This window comes from Oryx dammah, unplaced genomic scaffold (assembly GCF_014754425.2).
Source record: "Oryx dammah isolate SB20612 unplaced genomic scaffold, SCBI_Odam_1.1 HiC_scaffold_20, whole genome shotgun sequence".
Taxonomy (NCBI): domain Eukaryota; kingdom Metazoa; phylum Chordata; class Mammalia; order Artiodactyla; family Bovidae; genus Oryx; species Oryx dammah.
In genome coordinates, this window is record NW_024070204.1 from 68,352,693 (window position 1) to 68,372,793 (window position 20,101).

The 20,101-nt window shown below is 40.0% G+C and overlaps 1 protein-coding gene across 4 annotated transcripts in view; it reads right to left on the reverse strand.

The window, feature by feature from the left end:
* The window catches only part of RANBP17 (RAN binding protein 17), a 349,515-nt gene extending 329,419 nt beyond the window's left edge, over positions 1-20,096 (reverse strand). For 2 of the 4 annotated variants that reach the window (XM_040262770.1, XM_040262768.1), the window contains exons 1-3: positions 20,029-20,096; positions 4,471-4,617; positions 947-1,037 (exon numbers count right to left, since the gene is read on the reverse strand). In XM_040262770.1, the coding sequence (XP_040118704.1) occupies positions 947-1,037; positions 4,471-4,617; positions 20,029-20,046 (256 nt within the window). In that variant the 5' untranslated portion in view covers positions 20,047-20,096. Of the gene's footprint in view, positions 1-946; positions 1,038-4,470; positions 5,321-20,028 lie in introns of those variants that run through there. The other 2 variants (XM_040262769.1, XM_040262767.1) reach the window with 1 other exon arrangement.
* Between the last annotated feature and the right edge of the window lie 5 nt (positions 20,097-20,101).

Sequence of the window (20,101 nt, forward strand, 5' to 3'; positions counted from 1 at the left end):
ATATGAAAAAGATAACCAAAAAAAAACCCATACCTCAACTATTAAAGCTTTGTCCATATGAAAAACAAACACACACTTAAAATTTTATTAATATCTTACCTTTGAAAAACATATTGGTATATCACAGAATCAATTTTCCAACTACACTAAGTTTCAAGCACTGTTCATCCCTAAACACATTATTTTCCTAGTAAGAAGGAAACGTCTTTCAATTTTATATGCATTCCACATAATTATGATACAGCATTCTGAGAATAGAGAGTAGACTTTTCCCATCATCTAGTTGTATATGAAGTTAAGACAATCGCTAAGAGCATGGACTCCACACAAACTGTGTAAGTTTGAATCAGCTCTATTTCTTCTAGCTGTGTGATCTTGGGTACATTATAGAGCCTATCAAATGAAATTTCCTCAGTTATAAAATGAGGATAACAATAGTGCCCATCTCAGAAGTTTGGTAAATAAAATGAGATAGTGCAAATATTAGTATCTGGTATAGACGACTGGTCCCCACCTTTTGTCACCAGGGACCAGTTTCATGGAAGACAATTTTCCCATGGTGTGTTGGTGGTGAGAGCGATGGTTCAGGCAGTAATTCAAGTGGGGAGCAGCAGATGAATCTTTCCTTGCTTGCCTGCCATTCACCTCCTGCTGTGTGACTGGGTTCCTAACAGGCTGAGAATCTGCGGTCCAGGGATTTGAGGCCCCTGGTATAGACAATAAAATGCTAGTTCTTATTATTTATTATCAAACTAAACAGATGCTTTTTTGATGACACATTTTTGTATTACACATCATCATTCATCACCACGTGTAAAGGAGACTTGACTACTCATCTTTAAAGATGACAGAATAACTTGCAAGTCTGTTAACAGTTGAGTATATTCAAAAGAAAAGTTATTTTTAAAGTGCAAGATGATTTAAAAAAGCATAATAAACCACTTACTGATATCTATTCTCTGTTCAACTGGCAAAGGACTGACTCGGCTAACAAGTTTTGAAAGACAAGTTGCTGCAAGGAGTTGAGCATAGGATGTCTGTAAAGAAATATATTTTATTTATTATTAACATATTCTATGACAGGAACTTTTCCTAAGCAATATTGGTTATTTTTCTGGTTTTCCAAATTGGCAGATCTACAAGGGATAAAATATACACAGACAAATATACACATACGAACAAAAAAATCCCTCATAAGGGTAGATGAGGAAGCCTTTGCAAACAGCAAGCAGTTTAGAGGGAAAAAAATGATAATGAGCAAGTTCAAACAAAATACACTTATCATGTCTACACAGTACTGCATGATCTGGCCTCTGATTATCTCTCAAATTCATCTGGTTCTTCTCTTCACTATCCTCTGTCCAGAACAGCCCTCTTACAGTTCCTTTCAATGTCTTTCCTACCCCGACCTCTCCTCTCCTTCAGATCCATACTGGCTGTATTCACTCTGGCCACTAACTGTCTTAATAGCGTGCTCAAGCCTTCAAAATCCTGTTCAGTTATTCACTATATCCCCAGCAATCTCTTGTAAAGACAGTGCTTTCTTTTTTATTCTCTAGACCAGAGGTCAGCAAACTAAGCCCTGTGGATCAAATCCTGTCTGTTCTTGCAAAGCCCATGAGCTATGAATGGTTTTTACTATTTTAAACAGTTGGCAAAAAATAAAATAATATTAATACTATTTCACAATATGTTAAAATTACATGAAATCTAAATTTCAATCCATAAACAAAATTCAATAGGACATAGCCACACTCACTCATTTACACACTGTCTATGTCTGCATTCAGACTACGCCAACAGAGTCAAACAGAACAGTATATGGCACTCGATGCTTCCCGCTGCTGCTCAATGCAGTATAAACTTCTAGACGTACTTACTAACTCTCACAGCATATAAAGTACCATGAGTATCACCATGACATGACATGTACCTTTTATTATTACCAGCACATATCTGTCACGTCAAAACAAGGAAAGATAGGAGTAGACTTCAAATGTCTAACTTTTAAGGCACAGCGAAATGTGGATTATTTTGTTATTGAATTAGAGAGCAAAGCAATGTGCTTTTTATGCAATGGCACTATAGCTGTCCTAAAAGAATACAATATATGCTGACAATATCAGAGTAGGTACTCCTGCCAATGTTCCTAACTCACAGGGAATCAAGTCAGAAAAAGGAGAAAAATTTAAACAGAATATATATAACACTGAAATTTCTCTACAAAATAATAAAGACTACAACCAAAGTTAGGTTTTGAAATGGCTTACTTGTTAGCCAAGTAAGAAAGGCCACTTACCAACAAAGAGTTAATTAAATCACCATTATTTTCAGTAGCCAAAGTTACACATGCAGAAAAAATGAATTTCAGACTACTTGCCTCTCAATGAGAATAAGGCCTGGACAGTTGAAAACAACAGAGCAACATCAAAATTCAATTTCAAACCAGGTGAAAGATTTGGAGGCTCTCCTTAGTTCTTTATGAGTTTGCAGATGTTATCAACATGTACAGCTCATACTGTTACCAATATGATCTGCTTATTCCAGAACCCAATGTTAAGTTTGAAGCAACTGAAGAATTAATCTTCATGAAGACTCTGCATGAAACTACTGGGCAGAATATTTTCAAAGAAGCTGAGAAAATACTAATTTGTACAACCTAAAGTGGTTGCTAAAATGTGTCACAAGCAATGGTAAAAATATATGGAACAGAAAGGGCTTAGTTGGACAAATTTATAAAGCTTGTAAAAACGTAAGAGTCTAGAGTCTGGTTATTCATCTTATTACTCATCAGTAGATACTTTGTAGTAAATATTTGAATCTATCATGTGTTAATGAATCAATGGTATTAACAGTGGATTTTAATTCACTTTCATGAACTCATCTTCAGTTCTGACAATTTCTATCGGAAACAGCTTAGCCTGGCAGTAGTAAAGTCTTACTGTAATTTTTTTTTTTTTTGGCTCAGGACTGAGACTGAAAATTTTCTGAATGAGAAGAACCATCTTAATCCACTATTGTTAAACATTAAATGGCTTTTGAAATTAGTTTTCGCTGCACACTTGATAAAACTCTCTTAATGAATTCAACCTAACGTTACAAAATTGTATAAAAGGCAAATAGTGCTTAGTACTAATATGAAACTTAAAATGTAATAAAGTCATTCCAATAACAACTAACACTGATTAAATCACAAATAATATCAAGCTGTTTTATACACTTTCCACACTGTCAAATGTTAAAACAAGTAGCCAAATCTCTACTCCTGAGTATATTTTCAGAGTTCAAACTATGTTTGAAACAGCACATTTTCCAGGCCTTGATGTAAGTGCAAAGGAAATTTCAAAATCCATTTAACTGAGCAATTCAGGCACCTTCACCTAACCTTCAACTGGAAGTGATTAATCTAGAATATAATCACATCCTAAACGGCAAATATCAAGAGAAATTTTAATGCAGTTTTATACATGCCATCTAAGTGATGAATATGCTTAATTAAAATCATATGCTCATAAACTGATATCAATACTTGGCAGTACCCATCTGTTGAAAAGACATTTTTAAAGATGAAATCTGTAATATCTCTTTTCAAATAAGTATTAACATATGGACATTTGCAATCAATGCTAATGACAGGAAATACCAACTCTGAACCTTAATTAAGCAAAATGTTATCCCTAAAAGAATAATTCAATTCTTTTCATCAGTAGACTTACACTACAAAAAACTGTACTCAATTATAATTATTTTAAATTTCATCAATAAAACTTCATGGAAATTGTTTTCTCTCTTCTGATAGGTGTATTTACAAAACATCCTTGATTTTTCATCTTGGTCCACAAAGACTAAAATATTTACAATCGGGCCCTTTACAGAAAAAGTCTGCTTTTTTCCAACCTCTGCTCTATAACCTCTTACTATAGTGCTTACCCTATCATTCCACAGCTCTTTATTTAAACATCTATGCCTTCTCAGATAAACTATGAGTTACTTTAATGCATGTAGATAAAGCAAGTAGGTAGTACAGAGCCTGCTTTTACAATTAAATATTTGCTAAATGATGCTGAATGAATGGCTATGAAACTCTATAAGACAGGAAGGCAAGAAGTAATCAGCATTCCTCTGAATCATTCCTTCACATTTCAGAGTTAATTACAATCTGCTTCTTCCACCTAGACTTTTTTAATTCCAACTTTTTAAAATATAACTTTTACCACTTTTAGAAGGGGACCAAGAGGAATCAAGAAAGTATTTCGATTCATGCTATTTCTACCTACCTGCCTATTCTTCTTAGGCATTCCAATTCTTTGACAGTCAAATATACCATAGTCAAAAGATATGTGGTAATACCTATCAGTTAACTGACACTGCTAACCTACAGGCATTGATTAACACTGATACAACTGAGCGACTGAACTGAACTGATACCTACCAATCTTTCATTGTTAATTGCTATTATCAAATACTTACTGTTCCTTGTTCTAATAAAAGTTGACACTTGCTGAGACATTCTGGGCTGTCAATAAGTTCCAGGAGTGCTTTCTCAGCCTCTATTCTTTGTGTAAGATCAGTTCCTATGTAGAGATGAGTACACAATGCTTCCAATTCAGGCAAACTCTTGAGAAGAAAAAAAATTAGCATTTTACTTGAGTGGAAAAAAAAATAAGATAAATATGTTAATCACAGGAAATAAGAGATGCAAATATCATGCATGTACTCATCAAGTCAATAAATGCTTATTGAGTTACTTCTACTTACTAGGGGTTACAGTGTTGAACAAAAAAAAGGCAAATCTCCTAGCTCTAAATTATTTAAATTTAAATTGATAGTTTTGTGATGGAAAAGAAGTACAGAAAGAGGGGGACTTGCCTAATTCAAGGAGTTTAAAAAGGCATGCCTAAAGTGGTAACATCTACCGTGACCAGAAAGGACCAGTCACATGAAACAGAAAACAGTCCAGACAAAGAGCAGCGTTTCCTGGGGTCCAGAACAGAGCACAAGTCATCCCAAGGCACTGAAAGATCAGTGTGACTGGTAAACGGACAGCAAGGAGGGGATGCCAAATGAAGGTAAGGAGATGAGTGAGGGCAATTACCAGGTACAAGTTGCAGACATGTCAATTTACATTCTTTTTCAGACTGTAACAATTTCAACAGCTTCATCTACATAAAAAGATATAAATACACACTGGTGTAGGTCTTCTGAACAGGTGACTCATTGCGCTGCAGGTGAACTCTGGCATGATTCTCAGGAACTATGACTTAACCCCATGTTACTTATAGCCAGTGATCATATTGCAGATTCTATGTTATAGATACAAGGAATAATTTGTTGCACTTAGCATCAGAAAGAACACAAATAACAAATACTGGCAAAAACGTGGAGTCTACCTAACCCCATGTTACTTATAGCCAGTGATCATACTGCAGATTCTGTTATAGATACAAGGAATAATTTGTTGCGCTTAGCATCAGAAAGAACACAAATAACAAATACTGGCAAAAACGTGGAGTCTACTTAACCCCATGTTACTTATAGCCAGTGATCATACTGCAGATTCTATGTTATAGATACAAGGAATAATTTGTTGCACTTAGCATCAGAAACAACACAAGTAACAAATACTGGCAAAAACGTGGAGACAAGGGGGCCCTCATACATTGTTGGTGAGAATGCAAAGTAATGTAGCCACTTTTGTAACAGTAGGGAGGTTCCTCAAAAACTAAAACAGAACCATACGACCCAGCAAAAACCAGGATGTATATCCAAAAAACCTAAAAACACTAATTTGAAAAGCTACATGAACCGCAATATTCACAGCATGATTCACAATTGCCAAGATATGGAATAAACCTAAGTGTTCAAGAGCAGATGAATGAATCAAGAAGGTGTGGTACACACACACAAACACATGCATCAGCTCACTCAGGCGTGTCCCACTCCTTGCTACACCATGGACTGCAGCGCTCCAGGATTCCCTGTCCATCACCAACTCCCGAAGCTTGCTCAAACTCATGTCCATTGAGTTGGTAATGCCACGCAACCATCTCATCCTCTGTCATCCCCTTCTCCTCCCGCCTTCAACCTTTCCCAGCATCAGGGTCTTTTCCAATGAGTCAGTTCTTTGCGTGAGGTGGCCAAAGTATTGGGAGTTTCAGCTTCAACATCAGTCCTTCCAATGAACATTCAGGATTGATTTCCTTTAGGATGGACTGATTGGATTTCCTTGAAGTTCAAGGAACTCTCAAGAGTCTTCTCCAACACCACAGTTCAAACGCATCAATTCTTCAGCACTCAGCTTTCTTTATAGTCCAACTCTTACATCCATACATGACTACTGGAAGAGCCATAGCTTTGACTAGATGGACCTTTGTTGGCAAAGTAATGTCTCTGCTTTTTAATGTGCTGTCTAGGTTGGTCATAACTTTCCTTCCAAGGAGTAAGCGTCTTTTAATTTCATGGCTGAAGTTACCATCTGCAGTGATTTTGGAGCCCCAAACAATAAACACTGTCACTGTTTCCACTGTTTCCCCATCTATTTGCCATAAAGTGATGAGACCAGAAGCCATGATCTTAGTTTTCTGAATGCTGAGTTTTAAGTCAGATTTCTCACTCTCCTTTTTCACCTTCATCAAGAGACTCTTTGTTCTTCGCTTTCTGCCATAAGGGTGGTGTCATCTGCATATCTGAGGTTACTGATACTTCTCCCGGCAAACTGATTCCAGCTTGTGCTTCATCCAGCCCAGCATTTTGCATGATGCACTCTGCATAGAAGTTAAATAAGCAGGGTGACAATACAGCCTTGACATATCCTTTCCTGATTTGGAACCAGTCTGTTGTTCCATGTTCAATTCTGTTGCTTCTTGACCTGCATACAGATTTCTCAGGAGGCAGGTCAGGTGGTCTGGTGTTCCCATCTCTTTAAGAATTTTCCAGTTTGTTGTGACCCACAGAGTCAAAGGCGTTGGTGTAGTCAATAAAGCAGATGTTTTTTTGGAACTCTTGCTTTTTTGATGATCCAAAGTATGTTGGCAATTTGATCTATGGTTCCTCTGCCTTTTCTAAATCCAGTTTGAACATCTGGAAGTTTACGGTTCACGTACTGCTGAAGCCTGGCTTGGAGAATTTTGAGCATTACTTTGCTAGCGTGTGAGATGAGTGCAATGATGCGGTAGTTTGAGCATTCTTTGGCATTGCCTTTCTTTGAGGTTGGAATGAAAACTGACCTTTTCCAGTTCTGGCCACTGCTGAGTTTTCCAAATTTGCTGGCAAATTGAGGCCATCGTTTTCACAGCATCATCTTTTAGGATTTGAAATAGCTCAGCTGGAATTCCATCACCTCCACGAGCTTTGTTCATAGTGATGCTTTCTAAGGCCCACTTGACTTCGCATTCCAAAATGTCTGGCTCCTGGTGAGTGAACACACCACTGTAATTATCTGGGTCATAAAGATCTTTTTTGTATAGTTCTTCTGTGTATTCTTGCCACCTCTTTAATATCTTCTGCTTCTGTTAGGTCCATACCATTTTGGTCCTTTATTGTACATATCTTTCCATGAAATATTCCCTTGGTATCTCTAATTTTCTTGAAGAGACCTCTAGTCTTTCCCATTCTATTGTTTTCCTCTACTTCTTTGCACTGATCACCAAGGAAGGCTTATCTCTCCTTGCTAATCTCTGGAACTCTGCTTTCAAATGGATATATCTTTCCTTTTCTCCTTTACCTTTAGCTTCTCTTCTTTTCTCAGCTATTTGTAAGGCCTCCTCAGACAACCAGTTTGCCTTTTTGCATTTCTTTTTCTTGGGGATGGTCTTGATCACTGCCTTCTGTACAATGTCACGAACCTCTGTCCATAGTTCTTCAGGCACTCTGTCTATCAAATCTAATCCCTGGAATTTGTCACTTCCACTGTATAATCGTATGGGATTTGATTTAGATCATACCTGAATGGTCTAGTGGTTTTTCCTACTTTCTTCAATTCAAGTCTGAATTTTGCAATAAGGAGTTCATGATCTGAGTCACAGTCAGCTCCTGGTCTTGTTTTTGCTGACTGTATAGAGTTTCTCCATCTTTGGCTACAAAGAATATAATCAGTCTGATTTTGGTATTGACCACCTGGTGATGTCCATGTGTAGAGTCTTGGTGTTGGTTGGTGTTGGTGGAAGAGGGTGTTTGCTATGACCAGTGCATTCTCTTGGCAAAACTCTTTTAGCCTTTGCCCTGCTTCCTTTTGTACTCCAAAGCCAAACTTGCCTGTTATTCCAGGTATCTTTATCTTTTGCATTCCAGTCCCCTGTAACTAAGAAGACAACCTTTTTGGGTGTTAGTTCTAGGTCTTGTAAGTCTTCATAGAACCATTCAACTTCAGCTTCTTCAGCATTACTGATTGGGGTACAGACTTGGATCACTGTGATAGTGAATGGTTTGCCTTGGAAACAAACAGATCATTCTGTCATTTTTGAGACTGCATCCAAGTACTGCATTTTGGACTCTTTTGTTGACTATGAGGGCTACTCCATTTCTCCTAAGGGATTCTTGCCCATGTAGTAGATATAAAGGTCATCTGAGTTAAATTTGCCCATACCAGTCCACTTTAGTTCACTCATTCCTAAAATGTTGCTGTTTACTCTTGCCTTCATCTTCTGTTTGACTTCCAATTAACCGTGATTCATGGACCTAACATTCCAGGTTCCTATGCAATATTGTTCTTTACAGCATCAGACTTTACTTCCGTCATCAGTCACATCCACAACTGGGTGCTGCTTTTGCTTTGGCTCCATCTCTCCATTCTTTCTGGAATTATTTTTCCACTCTTCTCCAGGAGCATACTGGGCACCTACTGACCTGGGGACCATCTTTCAGTGGTATATCTTTTTGCCTTTTCATACTGTTCATGCGATTCTCAAGGCAAGAATACTGAAGTGGTTTGCCACACCAACAGAATATCTCAACCATAAAAAATAATGAAATTTTGCCATTTACAGCAACATGGATGGACTTGGGAGGCACTGAAAGTCGCTCAGTCGTGTTCAACTCTTGGCGACCCCATGGATTATACAGTCCCTGGAATTCCCAGGCCAGAATACTGGAGTGGGTAGCCTTTCCCTTCTCCATGGGATCTTTCTAACCCAGGTATCGAACCCAAGTCTCCCACATTGCAGGCAGATTCTTTACCAGCTGAGCTACAAGGGAAGCCCAAGAACACTGAAGTCAGTAGCCTATTCCCTCTCCAGCGGATCTTCCTGACCCAGGAATCAAACTGGGTCTCCTGCACTACAGGATTCTTTTACCAAATTGGGGGGCATTATGCTAAGTGAAATTAGTCAGAGGAGAGGAAGAAAAATAGTGAATGATATCACTTATATATGCAGAATCTAAAAAACACAACAAACTAGTTAATATAACAAAAAAGAAACAGATTCACAGATACAGAAAACAAACTTGTGGTTACCTGTGGAGGGAAGGTAGAAAGAGGCAATATAGGGCTTGGGGAGTGGGAGGTACAAACTACTGGGTGTAAGACAGGCTACGAAATACTGTAATAACAAAGTTATTTTGTAATAACTTTAACATTTAAAAATTGTATAAAAATATAGATCGAGGATAAACAAGTAAATTTTAAAAATAAAAAAAGAACAATTCATTCTGTAATCATTCATTCATTTATAAATATAATCTCATCAGAAGATACAGGATATATGGATAAAATCTGAAAGAAAATTTTTTAAATGAGTTCAGTATTCCTCTCAGCTTTAGAGAATTTTTGCTAAAGGCATCTTACTAAAACTACTTCAGTTTGAACTTAGAGAATTATTCTTTGGAGGTCAAAAAAAATTGGCACAGATTTTAATATCAGGTAGGCATATGAAAGTAATGGGAGAGTCAAAAGTAATGCCATTTTTTTTATCCTTTCTGGCTTGAATTTTATGTAGCAGTCTTAACAGCTACAGTAGTCTAAGCATTCCCTCAGATGCATATACCTTTGCCACATAAGAACAGAAGAGGGCTACAGAGGATGAGAAAGTTGAATAGCATCACCAACTCAGTGAACATGAGTTTGAGCAAATTCCAAGAGATGGTGAAGGATAGAGAAGCCTGGCGCACTGCAGTCCATGGGGTCACGGAGGCAGACACAACTTAGTGACTAAACAACAACAAATAGGAATACATAAGAAACACTGAAATGAAACCTCCTCTAACTCCCTTTATTCTTTATAGTTCTTGCTCCTTGTTTCTTTACAGAATTTTCCACTTCTTTATCCAGGCCAGAGAGCAACATCCCAGACTAGATAATTTTTTGCTACAGTGAAAATAAAAGTACAAAAGAAAAGTTTCAAAAGGATAATTAAGATAAAGGACCTCAAATGAACCACATTTTAAACATTTCCTCTACCTGGATTGTCCCAACAAGCCCTGATAGTGCTACTACATACTGTTTATAACATTAAAATGTATAGAAAACGTATGGTTCATGAATACATATGAATTCTCATGTTTCCTCCAAGGGTAAGAAACATAAAATGAAAAGATCTACCATTTTCCCTCTTGTGACTCATGATCAACCTCAGAAGTATTTTCCTTCATCTAATAAATTTAAAGGGCTGAATTTTCGAGCTGATAATACCCAGAATAATTTAATTATAAACTGATCCTGCTATCATACATTCAACTATATATCACTAGGTCTAGATTCTGAAGAAGTAGACTCTAAGTGTAAAAAAAAATGAAGCCAGAAATAGTGACAAAATCTAACTACTGAAAAACAAAAGCCAGCAATAACTGAGACTAATAATAGCATATACCTCATAGGTTTGCTGGGAGGATTAAATGAGCTAGGGCCAAGTAACTTCTAGCACACTTTACACCCTATAAAGATTAATTGTTTATTACTAGTATTACCTAATAATAGTATTCCAATGGATGGAACTGTATCCTCCTAAAAGATATATCCAAGTCTAACCCCCAATACTTTTGAAATATTTGTAAATAAAGTCTTTGTAAATCCTTAAATTAAGGATGGAGGGATGAGATCAAACCGAGGGATTTAGGGCAGGCTCTAAATCCAGTCATTCATAAAAGAGAGAGGGACATTTCAGGTGCAGAGACACAAGTCAATAGGTCTTAGGAAGGATGTGGCAACAACTGGGGTGATATATCTACAAGCCAAGGACCACCAAGAACTGCAAGCAGCTATCAGAACTTAGGGGCAAAGTATGGCACAGTTTCTCCCTCAAGGGCTCCAAGAAGAGACCAATCCTGTCAACACATTAATTTCAGATTTCTGGCTTCCATACCTATAAAAGAATAAATTTTCATTTTTTTAACTCACCCAGTTTGTGGTAATTTGTCACAACAGCCCCAGGAAACACAAACATTAATATTAATCAATTCAAGGATATCTAAGTAATGTAGAAAAGTTCTGGAATTTTGTCCTTTTTGCTATATTGATTTAGAGAACTCCAACACAGACTTGTTTACATCAACAGTGTTATCAATGACCCTTTTTTCCCAAATGCCTTTCAAATTATTAACCATTAAAGGGCAGTGTAAGATAACAAGGTAAAGATTTGAACTTTCTCCTAAGACTGAAACAAAGGGGAAAAAAAAAAAAAAACAAGTTATTCTTTCTCTGTAATGATAACAATTAAATAAATGCCTGACATATGAAATCATTTTTCGAGAAAGGGATGTTGCTGCTGCTGCTAACTTGCTTCAGTTGTATCCAACTCTGTGCGACCTCATAGACGGCAGCCCATCAGGCTCCCCCGTCCCTGGGATTCTCCAGGCAAGAACACTGGAGTGGGTTGCCATTTCCTTCTCCAATGCAGGAAAGTGAAAAGTGAACATACACAAAAATCCTTACCCTGTTGGAAAAGCATTATGTGAACATTTCATAGAGTTAAACTCATAATGTGATGATTGCTGAGCAACTAAGCAATCTTCTGAATAGCATTTGATTTCACAGGGATTCTGTCTATAAAGAGAGACTTTACTTTTCACGGTGAACTGAGAAACTGCATCTTAGTTTTACAGTGATGTCTGAGAATATGGTTAACATAAGCATGCCTCAGAGAAATGGATCCCTTCTCAATGCGTTGACAAATTGGGTTTGAGTTATTAAATTTTCTTCTGGGCTTCTTATCAACATTAGAAGCCCATATAAATAAATAACAAGTAGCACTGGACATCACCTAACTCCCATAGATTTACTTACTATCAAACATTCAAGGACAGTACCCAATTTCCATAGCCTAGGAGACAATACAATCCTACCTATAATCTAAACAAGGATCTTCCAAGTTATTCTGGACTCATTTCTGCCCTTTGTACCTGACATACTTCTTTCTATACAGTAACTCTCATTGTGTATCCATCAATAGGTAAAAGAAGCAAGACCAAAAAAAGAGTATATATTGTATGATTCTATAATAAAAGAAAGCAGATCAGTGGTTTCAGGCTGGGGAGGGAGGAGAGAGTGGGAAGATAGGGAAGGATAGGGAAGCAGCAAGGGGGCGGATTAAGCAAGGGAGGATTAAGCAAGGGGGTATAAGGAAACTTGGGGGGTGATAGATATGTTCATTATCTTAATTTCAGTGATGGTTTCACAGTTATACAGTATGTCAAAATTCATCCAATATGTGTGGTTTATTATTTGTCAATTAAACTTCAAGAAGGAGAAGGAAACGGTATTCTTGCCTGGGAAATCCCATGGGCAGAGAAGCCTATGAGTTATAGTCCACGAAGTCACAAAAGATCTGGACACAGCTTAGCCACTAAACAATAACAAGAGAACCTCAAGAAAGCTGAAAAAAATGAAGGGTTTTCTCTTTTGTTCTAGAGAAAAATGTTCCCTCATAATAAAACAATAAATTGATGACTACAAAAATCCCACCTCAATTAAATTTAAATTCTTTTCAATTACTTCCCTGTATCTTTCCTGCCTTCTGGAATTAAACCTCTTAACTCCCATTAATAAAGTGCCTTTATCTCACAATTACTCATTTGCCACAAACTCTTTGTTTTTTCCTCCCTTTATTAACTTTTCCTGAGCACCTGAAGGCTTATTTCTGGGCCTCTTAGAACTTCTCCTTCTAAATGAATTGGATCATATTTGTTTTAGTGATTTATAGTTTACAAAAGTATTTCCACCTTCTACTTTTTAGAAGTAGAAAAGTAGACTCCTGTAAATTACATATTTTAGCATATCCATTTTACAGACCAAAAAAAAAAAAAACCCTGAGGCTGAGCAATCAAATACATATGTGTGTGCGTGTGTGTATATACACACACATAGCTCAAATAGAGCAAATGGTCAATTCTGAGTCACATACAAATCTACAGACCCCAACCACATGTTGTCTCAACACCCTGCTACCTTACCACCTTTTACAGTTCAGTTTAGTTGTTTAGTCGTGTCCAACTCTTCACAACCCCATGGACCACAAGATTCCAGGCCTCCCTGTCCATCACCAACTCCCGGAGTTTACCCAAACTCATGTCTATTGAGTCAGTGATGCCATCCAACCATCTCATCCTCTGTCATCCCCTTCTCCTCCTGCCTTCAATCTTTCCCAGCATCAGGGTCTTTTCAAAGGAGTCTGCTCTTCGCATCAGGTGGCCAAAGTACTGGAGTTTCAGCTTCAACAGCAGTCTTTCCAATGAACACTCAGGACTGATCTCCTTTAGGCTGGACTGGTTGGATCTCCTTGCAGTCCAAGGGACTCTCAAGAGTCTTCTCCAACACCACAGTTCAAAAGCATCAATTCTTCGGCACTCAGCTTTCTTTATAGTCCAACTCTCATATCCATACATGACCACTGGAAAAACCACAGCCTTGATGAGATGGACCTTTGTTGGCAAAGTCATGTCTCTGCTTTTTAATATGCTGTCTAGGTTGGTCATAACTTTCCTTCCAAGGAGTAAGCGTCTTTTAATTTCATGGCTGCAGTCACCATCTGCAGTGGCCACAGGACTGGAAAAGGTCAATTTTCATTCCAATCCCAAAGAAAGGCAATGCAAAAGAATGCTCAAACTACCGCACAATTGCACTCATCTCACACACTAGTAAAGTAATGCTCAAAATCTCCAAGCCAGGCTTCAGCAATACGTGAAACATGAACTTCCAGATGTTCAAGCTGGTTTTAGAAAAGGCAGAGGAACCAGAGATCAAATTGCCAACATCTGCTGGATCATCAAAAAAGCAAAAACAGAAAAACATCTACTTCTGCTTTACTGACTATGCCAAACCCTTTGACTGTGTCAATCACAACAAACTGTGGAAAATTCTGAAGAGATGGGAATACCAGACCACCTGACCTGCCTCTTGAGAAATCTGTATGCAAGTCAGGAAGCAACAGTTAGACCTGGACATGGAATAACAGACTGGTTCCAAATAGGAAAAGGAGTACCTCGAGGCTGTATATTGTCACCCTGCTTATTTAACTTATATGCAGAGCACATCATGAGAAACGCTGAGCTGGATGAAGCACAAGCTGGAATCAAGATTGCTGGAAGAAATCCCAGTAACCTCAGATATGTAGATGACACCACCCTTATGGCAGCAAGTGAAGAAGAACTAAAGAGCCTCTTGACGACAGTGAAAGAGGAAAGTGAAAAAGTTGGCTTAAAGCTCAACATTCAGAAAACTAAGACCATGGCATCTGGTCCCATCACTTCATGGCAAACAGATGGGGAAACGGTGGAAACAGTGGCTGACCTTTTACCTTAGTCATCATCAGCCTGCAGATGATATCCTAGTCCATACTTTCAACCTTGTCTGTTCACCATCTTTATATTTACCTATAAATTTCTTCTTCTTGGAAATCCAGGAAGATGTTGAAAACAGCCCCAACATATCAGAAACTGAATTGAACATATTTCCCACAGATTTTCACATTAAGAGTCCCTTTGTTTCAGAAGTGTAGAACAGAATTTAGATTTACAATCTTAATGTTATCTTTTGCTTTTCCTTCTCCTTAGTCCCTCCTATATAGTTAAGAGTTTGGTCTTGCCCAAAGAAAAGTCTTGCCTTTGCCCTCAGATTCTGGGAGGTAATCTATGTTTACGATAGGAATGTTTTTGTTAAGACTAGGGGGCAGGGGCAGTAGGCCACATCTCACAGTCTTAAATTGGTGGCTGACCACACCAAAAATACCAAAAGTGTTTTAGGGTGGGGACTTTTTTTTCCTTTTTATTTATCTTTGGCTATGCTGTGTTTTCATTGATGTGTGGGCTTCCTCTAGCTGCAGAGAGCAGGGGTTACTTTGTTGCAGCGTGCAGGCTTCTCATTGCAGCGGCTTCTCTTGTTGCAAAGCACAGGCTCTAGGAGGAGGCAGCTTCAGTAGGTGCAGTGCCTGGGCTTCAGCAGTTGTGGCACATGGGCTTAGTAGCCGCAGTTCCCGGGCTCTTGTGTACCGGCTCAACAGCTGTGGCACACTGGCTTAGCTGATCCATCACTTGGGGATCCCGGCTCAGGGATCCAACCTGCATCTCCTGCACTGGCGGGCAGGTTCTTTACCACTCAGCCACCAGCCCTAGGGTGGGGACTTTAGATGGCATGGTTTCATTTGACCTAAACGCTCAGGTCAATCATATGGTACCCAACCAATCACAACTACAAAAAGAAGCCCCAACAAAAATTCCAGAACTCAAAGCTCAGGTTATGCTTCCCTGGTTTGCAATACTCGGCGCTTACTGCCACACATATATGATGGGAGAGTAACATGCCCTGAGGACCAAAAAGCTTTGTTTCAGAATGCTCCCAGATTCTGCCCTATGCACCTCTCTTTCAATCAATTTAGTACGTGTACTTTCCTAATAATAAACTTGGGTATGATAGCTTTCAGTGAATTATGTGAGTCCTTCTGTTAAACCTGAGAATGGCACTGGGAAATTCCCAAATATGCAACTGGCGTCAGTAGTGAGGGTAGTCTTGCAAACTGTGCCCTCAAACATTGCAGTTTAGCTAATGCCAAGTATATAACAATTTATCATAAAGTCCTACCAATTCCTTTAAAATAAAGACTCATACTCAACACCTCTACATGATATTCATAGACAGTAGACCAGTAGAACAGTATTTTACAACTGTGGCCTACAGTGCCCTGGATTTCTTTAGGGGTTTCTTCTGGAATCACTGTGGAAGCCTGGAATTTGTCCAACTATTTAAAAAGTCACTATTATTAAAGTGACCTCAAGCAAATTATCTAGCCTTTCTAAACCTCACTTTTGAAACTGCAGGTTTCAAAACCACCTTTCAAAATAATTATGAAGATTAAGATAGAAAGGACAAGAGAAAGCTTGATCTAGCTCCTGGCAAATAGCAGATCTACACAAACTGTAAATAGTTTCTTCAGTTAACTATAAAACACCACATTGGTCTTTTGTCTATAGTTTCACCCATTCAACTCCACAACCCCAGGACCATCTTTGCCAAACCCCTTTCTCCTCATGATTCTAACTGTTAATAATCATATCTAGATCAAATCAGGTACAGTATCCTGGCTGGGTATTAAGAAGCATGACTACAGTCCCAGGTTCTGGGAAGCTACAAAGATCAACTAACTGCATCTCCTAAAGTTTTCCTAATGTTACCTCTTAATTCTTTCCAAGATTCCTCTGTGAAATCTAAAATGCCAACCTCTTCCTTGATCCCAGAAACCTCTTTCCTCTCTTCCTTGCCCACTAACCTGGACTGTCTCCTCTAAGACAATCCAGATTCATTTCTTCCTTTGGGACACAATATCCTAACTCACAACTTCCTAATCAGAATGCACGTGCCTTGAATGGATTATAGGAATGTCTAAGATATTGATCCCCTTGCCCTTCAGGCAGCCAGGCTTTTAGTTATGAGTAGTTTATGTCAATGGACCACCCAATTACCATTCTTTATGTATGCCATAATTTGAAAAAGATTGTGTTAAGTAGTAACCTAATCTCACCTTACACAAATCCACTTACGCCAAAATGGCATAATTTTTTACCAACTACCTGTTTGGGTAGATGACTGCAAGATACTGGTATGAAAGAATATGGAATTATTAATTACTAGGGTTACTCTAGTTCTGTAGCCTTGGGCAAGTCACAATTGTTCTAAGACTCAGTGTCTTCAGGAATAAAATGTATGTATGCACATACAGTAGGGGGACTGGTTCCAGGCCATCCTGCAGATAACCAAAACCCAAAGATGCTCATTCCATATATAAAATGGCACAGTATTTGCATATGACCTCTATCAATTTAAATCATCTCATAGTACATTTAATACCTAATACACATGTGTGTGTACTCAGCTGCTCAGTCACGTCCTACTCTTTGCGACCCTATAGACTATAGCCCGCCAGGCACCCCTATCCATGGGATTTTCTTTTTTTATTTTAAATTTTAAATTTTTATTTTTACTTTATCTTTGATTTACAATACTGTATTGGTTTTGCCATACATTGACATGAATCTGCCACGGGTGTACATGAATTCCCAATCCTGAACCCCCCTCCCACCTCCTACCCCATATCATCTCTCTGGATTATCCCCATGCACCAGCCCCAAGCATCCTGTATCCTGTATCGAACATAGACTGGCGATTCGTTTCCTACCTGATAGTACACGTTTCAATGCCATCCTCCCAATCACCCCACCCTCTCCCTCTCCCACAGAGTATCCATGGGATTGTCCAAGGTCGAACACTGGAGTAGGTTGCCACTCCCTCCCCCGCGGTGCCTTCCCCATCCAGGGACTGAGCCCAGCGCCTCCTGTGGCTACTGTGCTGGCGGGCAGGCTCTTTACCACTGCGCCACCTGGGGAGCCCGTGCCCAATACAATACAAATGCTACAGAAATAGTTGTAAATTCAATATAAATGATATGTAAATAGTTGCCAGGGTGTGGCAAATTCAAGTTTTTTTAAACTTTCTGGAATTTTTTCTTTAATATGTTCAGTCCACAGTTGGCTGAATCCACTGATGCAAAACTCACAGATACAACAAGCCAACTGTATACATACACCTCTCAAGCTAGTTGTACGATTCAAAATCTAGAAGCATGGAAAAATTCCAAATGCTAGGTACCAATTATCATTAGTAATAAATGTTCCTTGAGTTAACTGGGTAACAATATGATCCATAGACTGAAAACAATTCAAACTGAAAAGGTTCAGAGCTTTTTTCAGGCCCCTCAGACCGTCAGGTCTTTCATTTGTCCAACTTCACTTTTAAGCTGCCCAGAGCTGCTGTGAGATAAGAGTCCGAAGAAACCAATTTGGGTAGTTCTGGCATTAGGAGCTCATTTTTCCACCACTACCTAAAGTATGAAGAAATCTTCCAGACTGGGTGATTTACTATTATGCATATCTTTCCAATTCTGAAACTGTTCCAAACTTCCACCATAGTTTTTAATTGCCCTCAAGATTTACACCTGAACTATGAACAACTGTTTATCTATTTTCAATCCCAAAGCCCCCTCTGTGAGATTCTGCCAGTGAAGATTTCCCGAAGGGCATTTTTACTAAAGTGGTAATAAATAACATTATTTTGACCTGGAGACCCTTAGCAATGGCAAGGAATCAAAACAATGCGTCAGGCTTACTATCTCCTGAGCTGTCAATTACCTGATAGGAGAGTGGAGGGTGAAAAGAAAGGACCCTTTGGAAGAATCAATAATTAGGTAATGAATCATTGTAGTCTCAGGGGGCCCAAAGAAGTCTACCAAGGGTTGGGACACTTAGCTACACTATCACCATGTTATGAAATTGCCTATCTCTCCAAGGTCATCTCCTGCCTCCACAGCCTCCCCTCCTCCCTTCCCTTTCATATGAACCTAAGCTCCAGTCCACTGAACTACCCCAGTGTGCCATGTTCTTCCACAATTCTTTGACTTGACTCACACTGTCCTTTCACCTCTACCCTTCCCTTTCTCTTTGCTCGGCGAAACTCCTACAGTTCTTTCAAGATCCACTAGACTGCAAGTTCCCTAACTATACAAATCATAAAGTTTTGAGAGTTTTATCTTAAGTACCTAGCAAAGTAGGAATTCAATTAAGTGGATGAACGGAAGCTCAAAAAAGCTTGCCTGACAAGCACAGCACCTCTGCCTCACTGCTTCCCGACACACACAAACGCACACAGAGTTGACTGCCCCTTTCAATATTCCCATGATATCCTGTGATTAATTTTATCACATCATTTTTCACATTTACTGTAATTATCTGTGAATTTCATGAGGGCAAGGATGCTAATAAGATGATGTAATTCTTCATCCCAGAACTCTACACAGTGCTTGAGACCCGGGGGGGGGGGGGGGGGAGACGGGATGGGTGCCGAGGAGGCTCTACAATGTTTGTTGAATAAATAACTGGATGCATATGCCAAAGTGCCCGAGAACATCTGAATATTTGAGCCTTCCTCCAGCCCGCAACCCATTCTGACCGGTTCTGCGCTCCTAGTGCGCGTCCTGCCCCGGTTTCCTCCTCCAATGAGGCTGCTGCAGAGCCCTCCTTCGCAACTCCCCACACACAGAGCCCCTGCCGGCTCCGGCCAATTCAAATCCAACTGCAGAGCCGCTCCTTCGGCGGACGCAGGCCCCTCTCGAGCTCCCTCCGAACTGTGTGGAGGCTGACGATGGAGCCGCGGCCGGAGACGCGGCGGGAAAGCTGACCCGGTACCGCCGGGCTCCCACCTGCTCTGGCGCCGCCGAACCTCGGCGCGCGCCGTGCGGCGGCACCCGGGAGGGCGGGCTCCCGCGCGGCCGGTCCTCAGCATCCGCACCTCCCTCGAGGGGCGACCTCCAGCCTAGCCCCTGCCCCTCCACCCTCCATCCACGAGCTCGGGCCGCCCCTTGCTCGGGCCCGGGCCTGGGGTGGGCAGCCCAGACCAGGGCCTGATCCCTGGCCAGGAACCGGGTCTAGGGCTCCGACGCACCGGCCGGCGGCCCCGCGGCCTCCGGCGCCGGACTCGGCCCTCAGCCTCCAGACCCCAGCGTCCCGCCGGATTCCCGGAGCGGCGGGGCGGGGATCCACGGCGCAGAGCACACTGACCTGGAAGTGCAGCGCCATCTTCCCGGGAGGCGGCGCCGGTCAGCGCCCCGAGCGCCCGAGTGGGGGGGGGGGA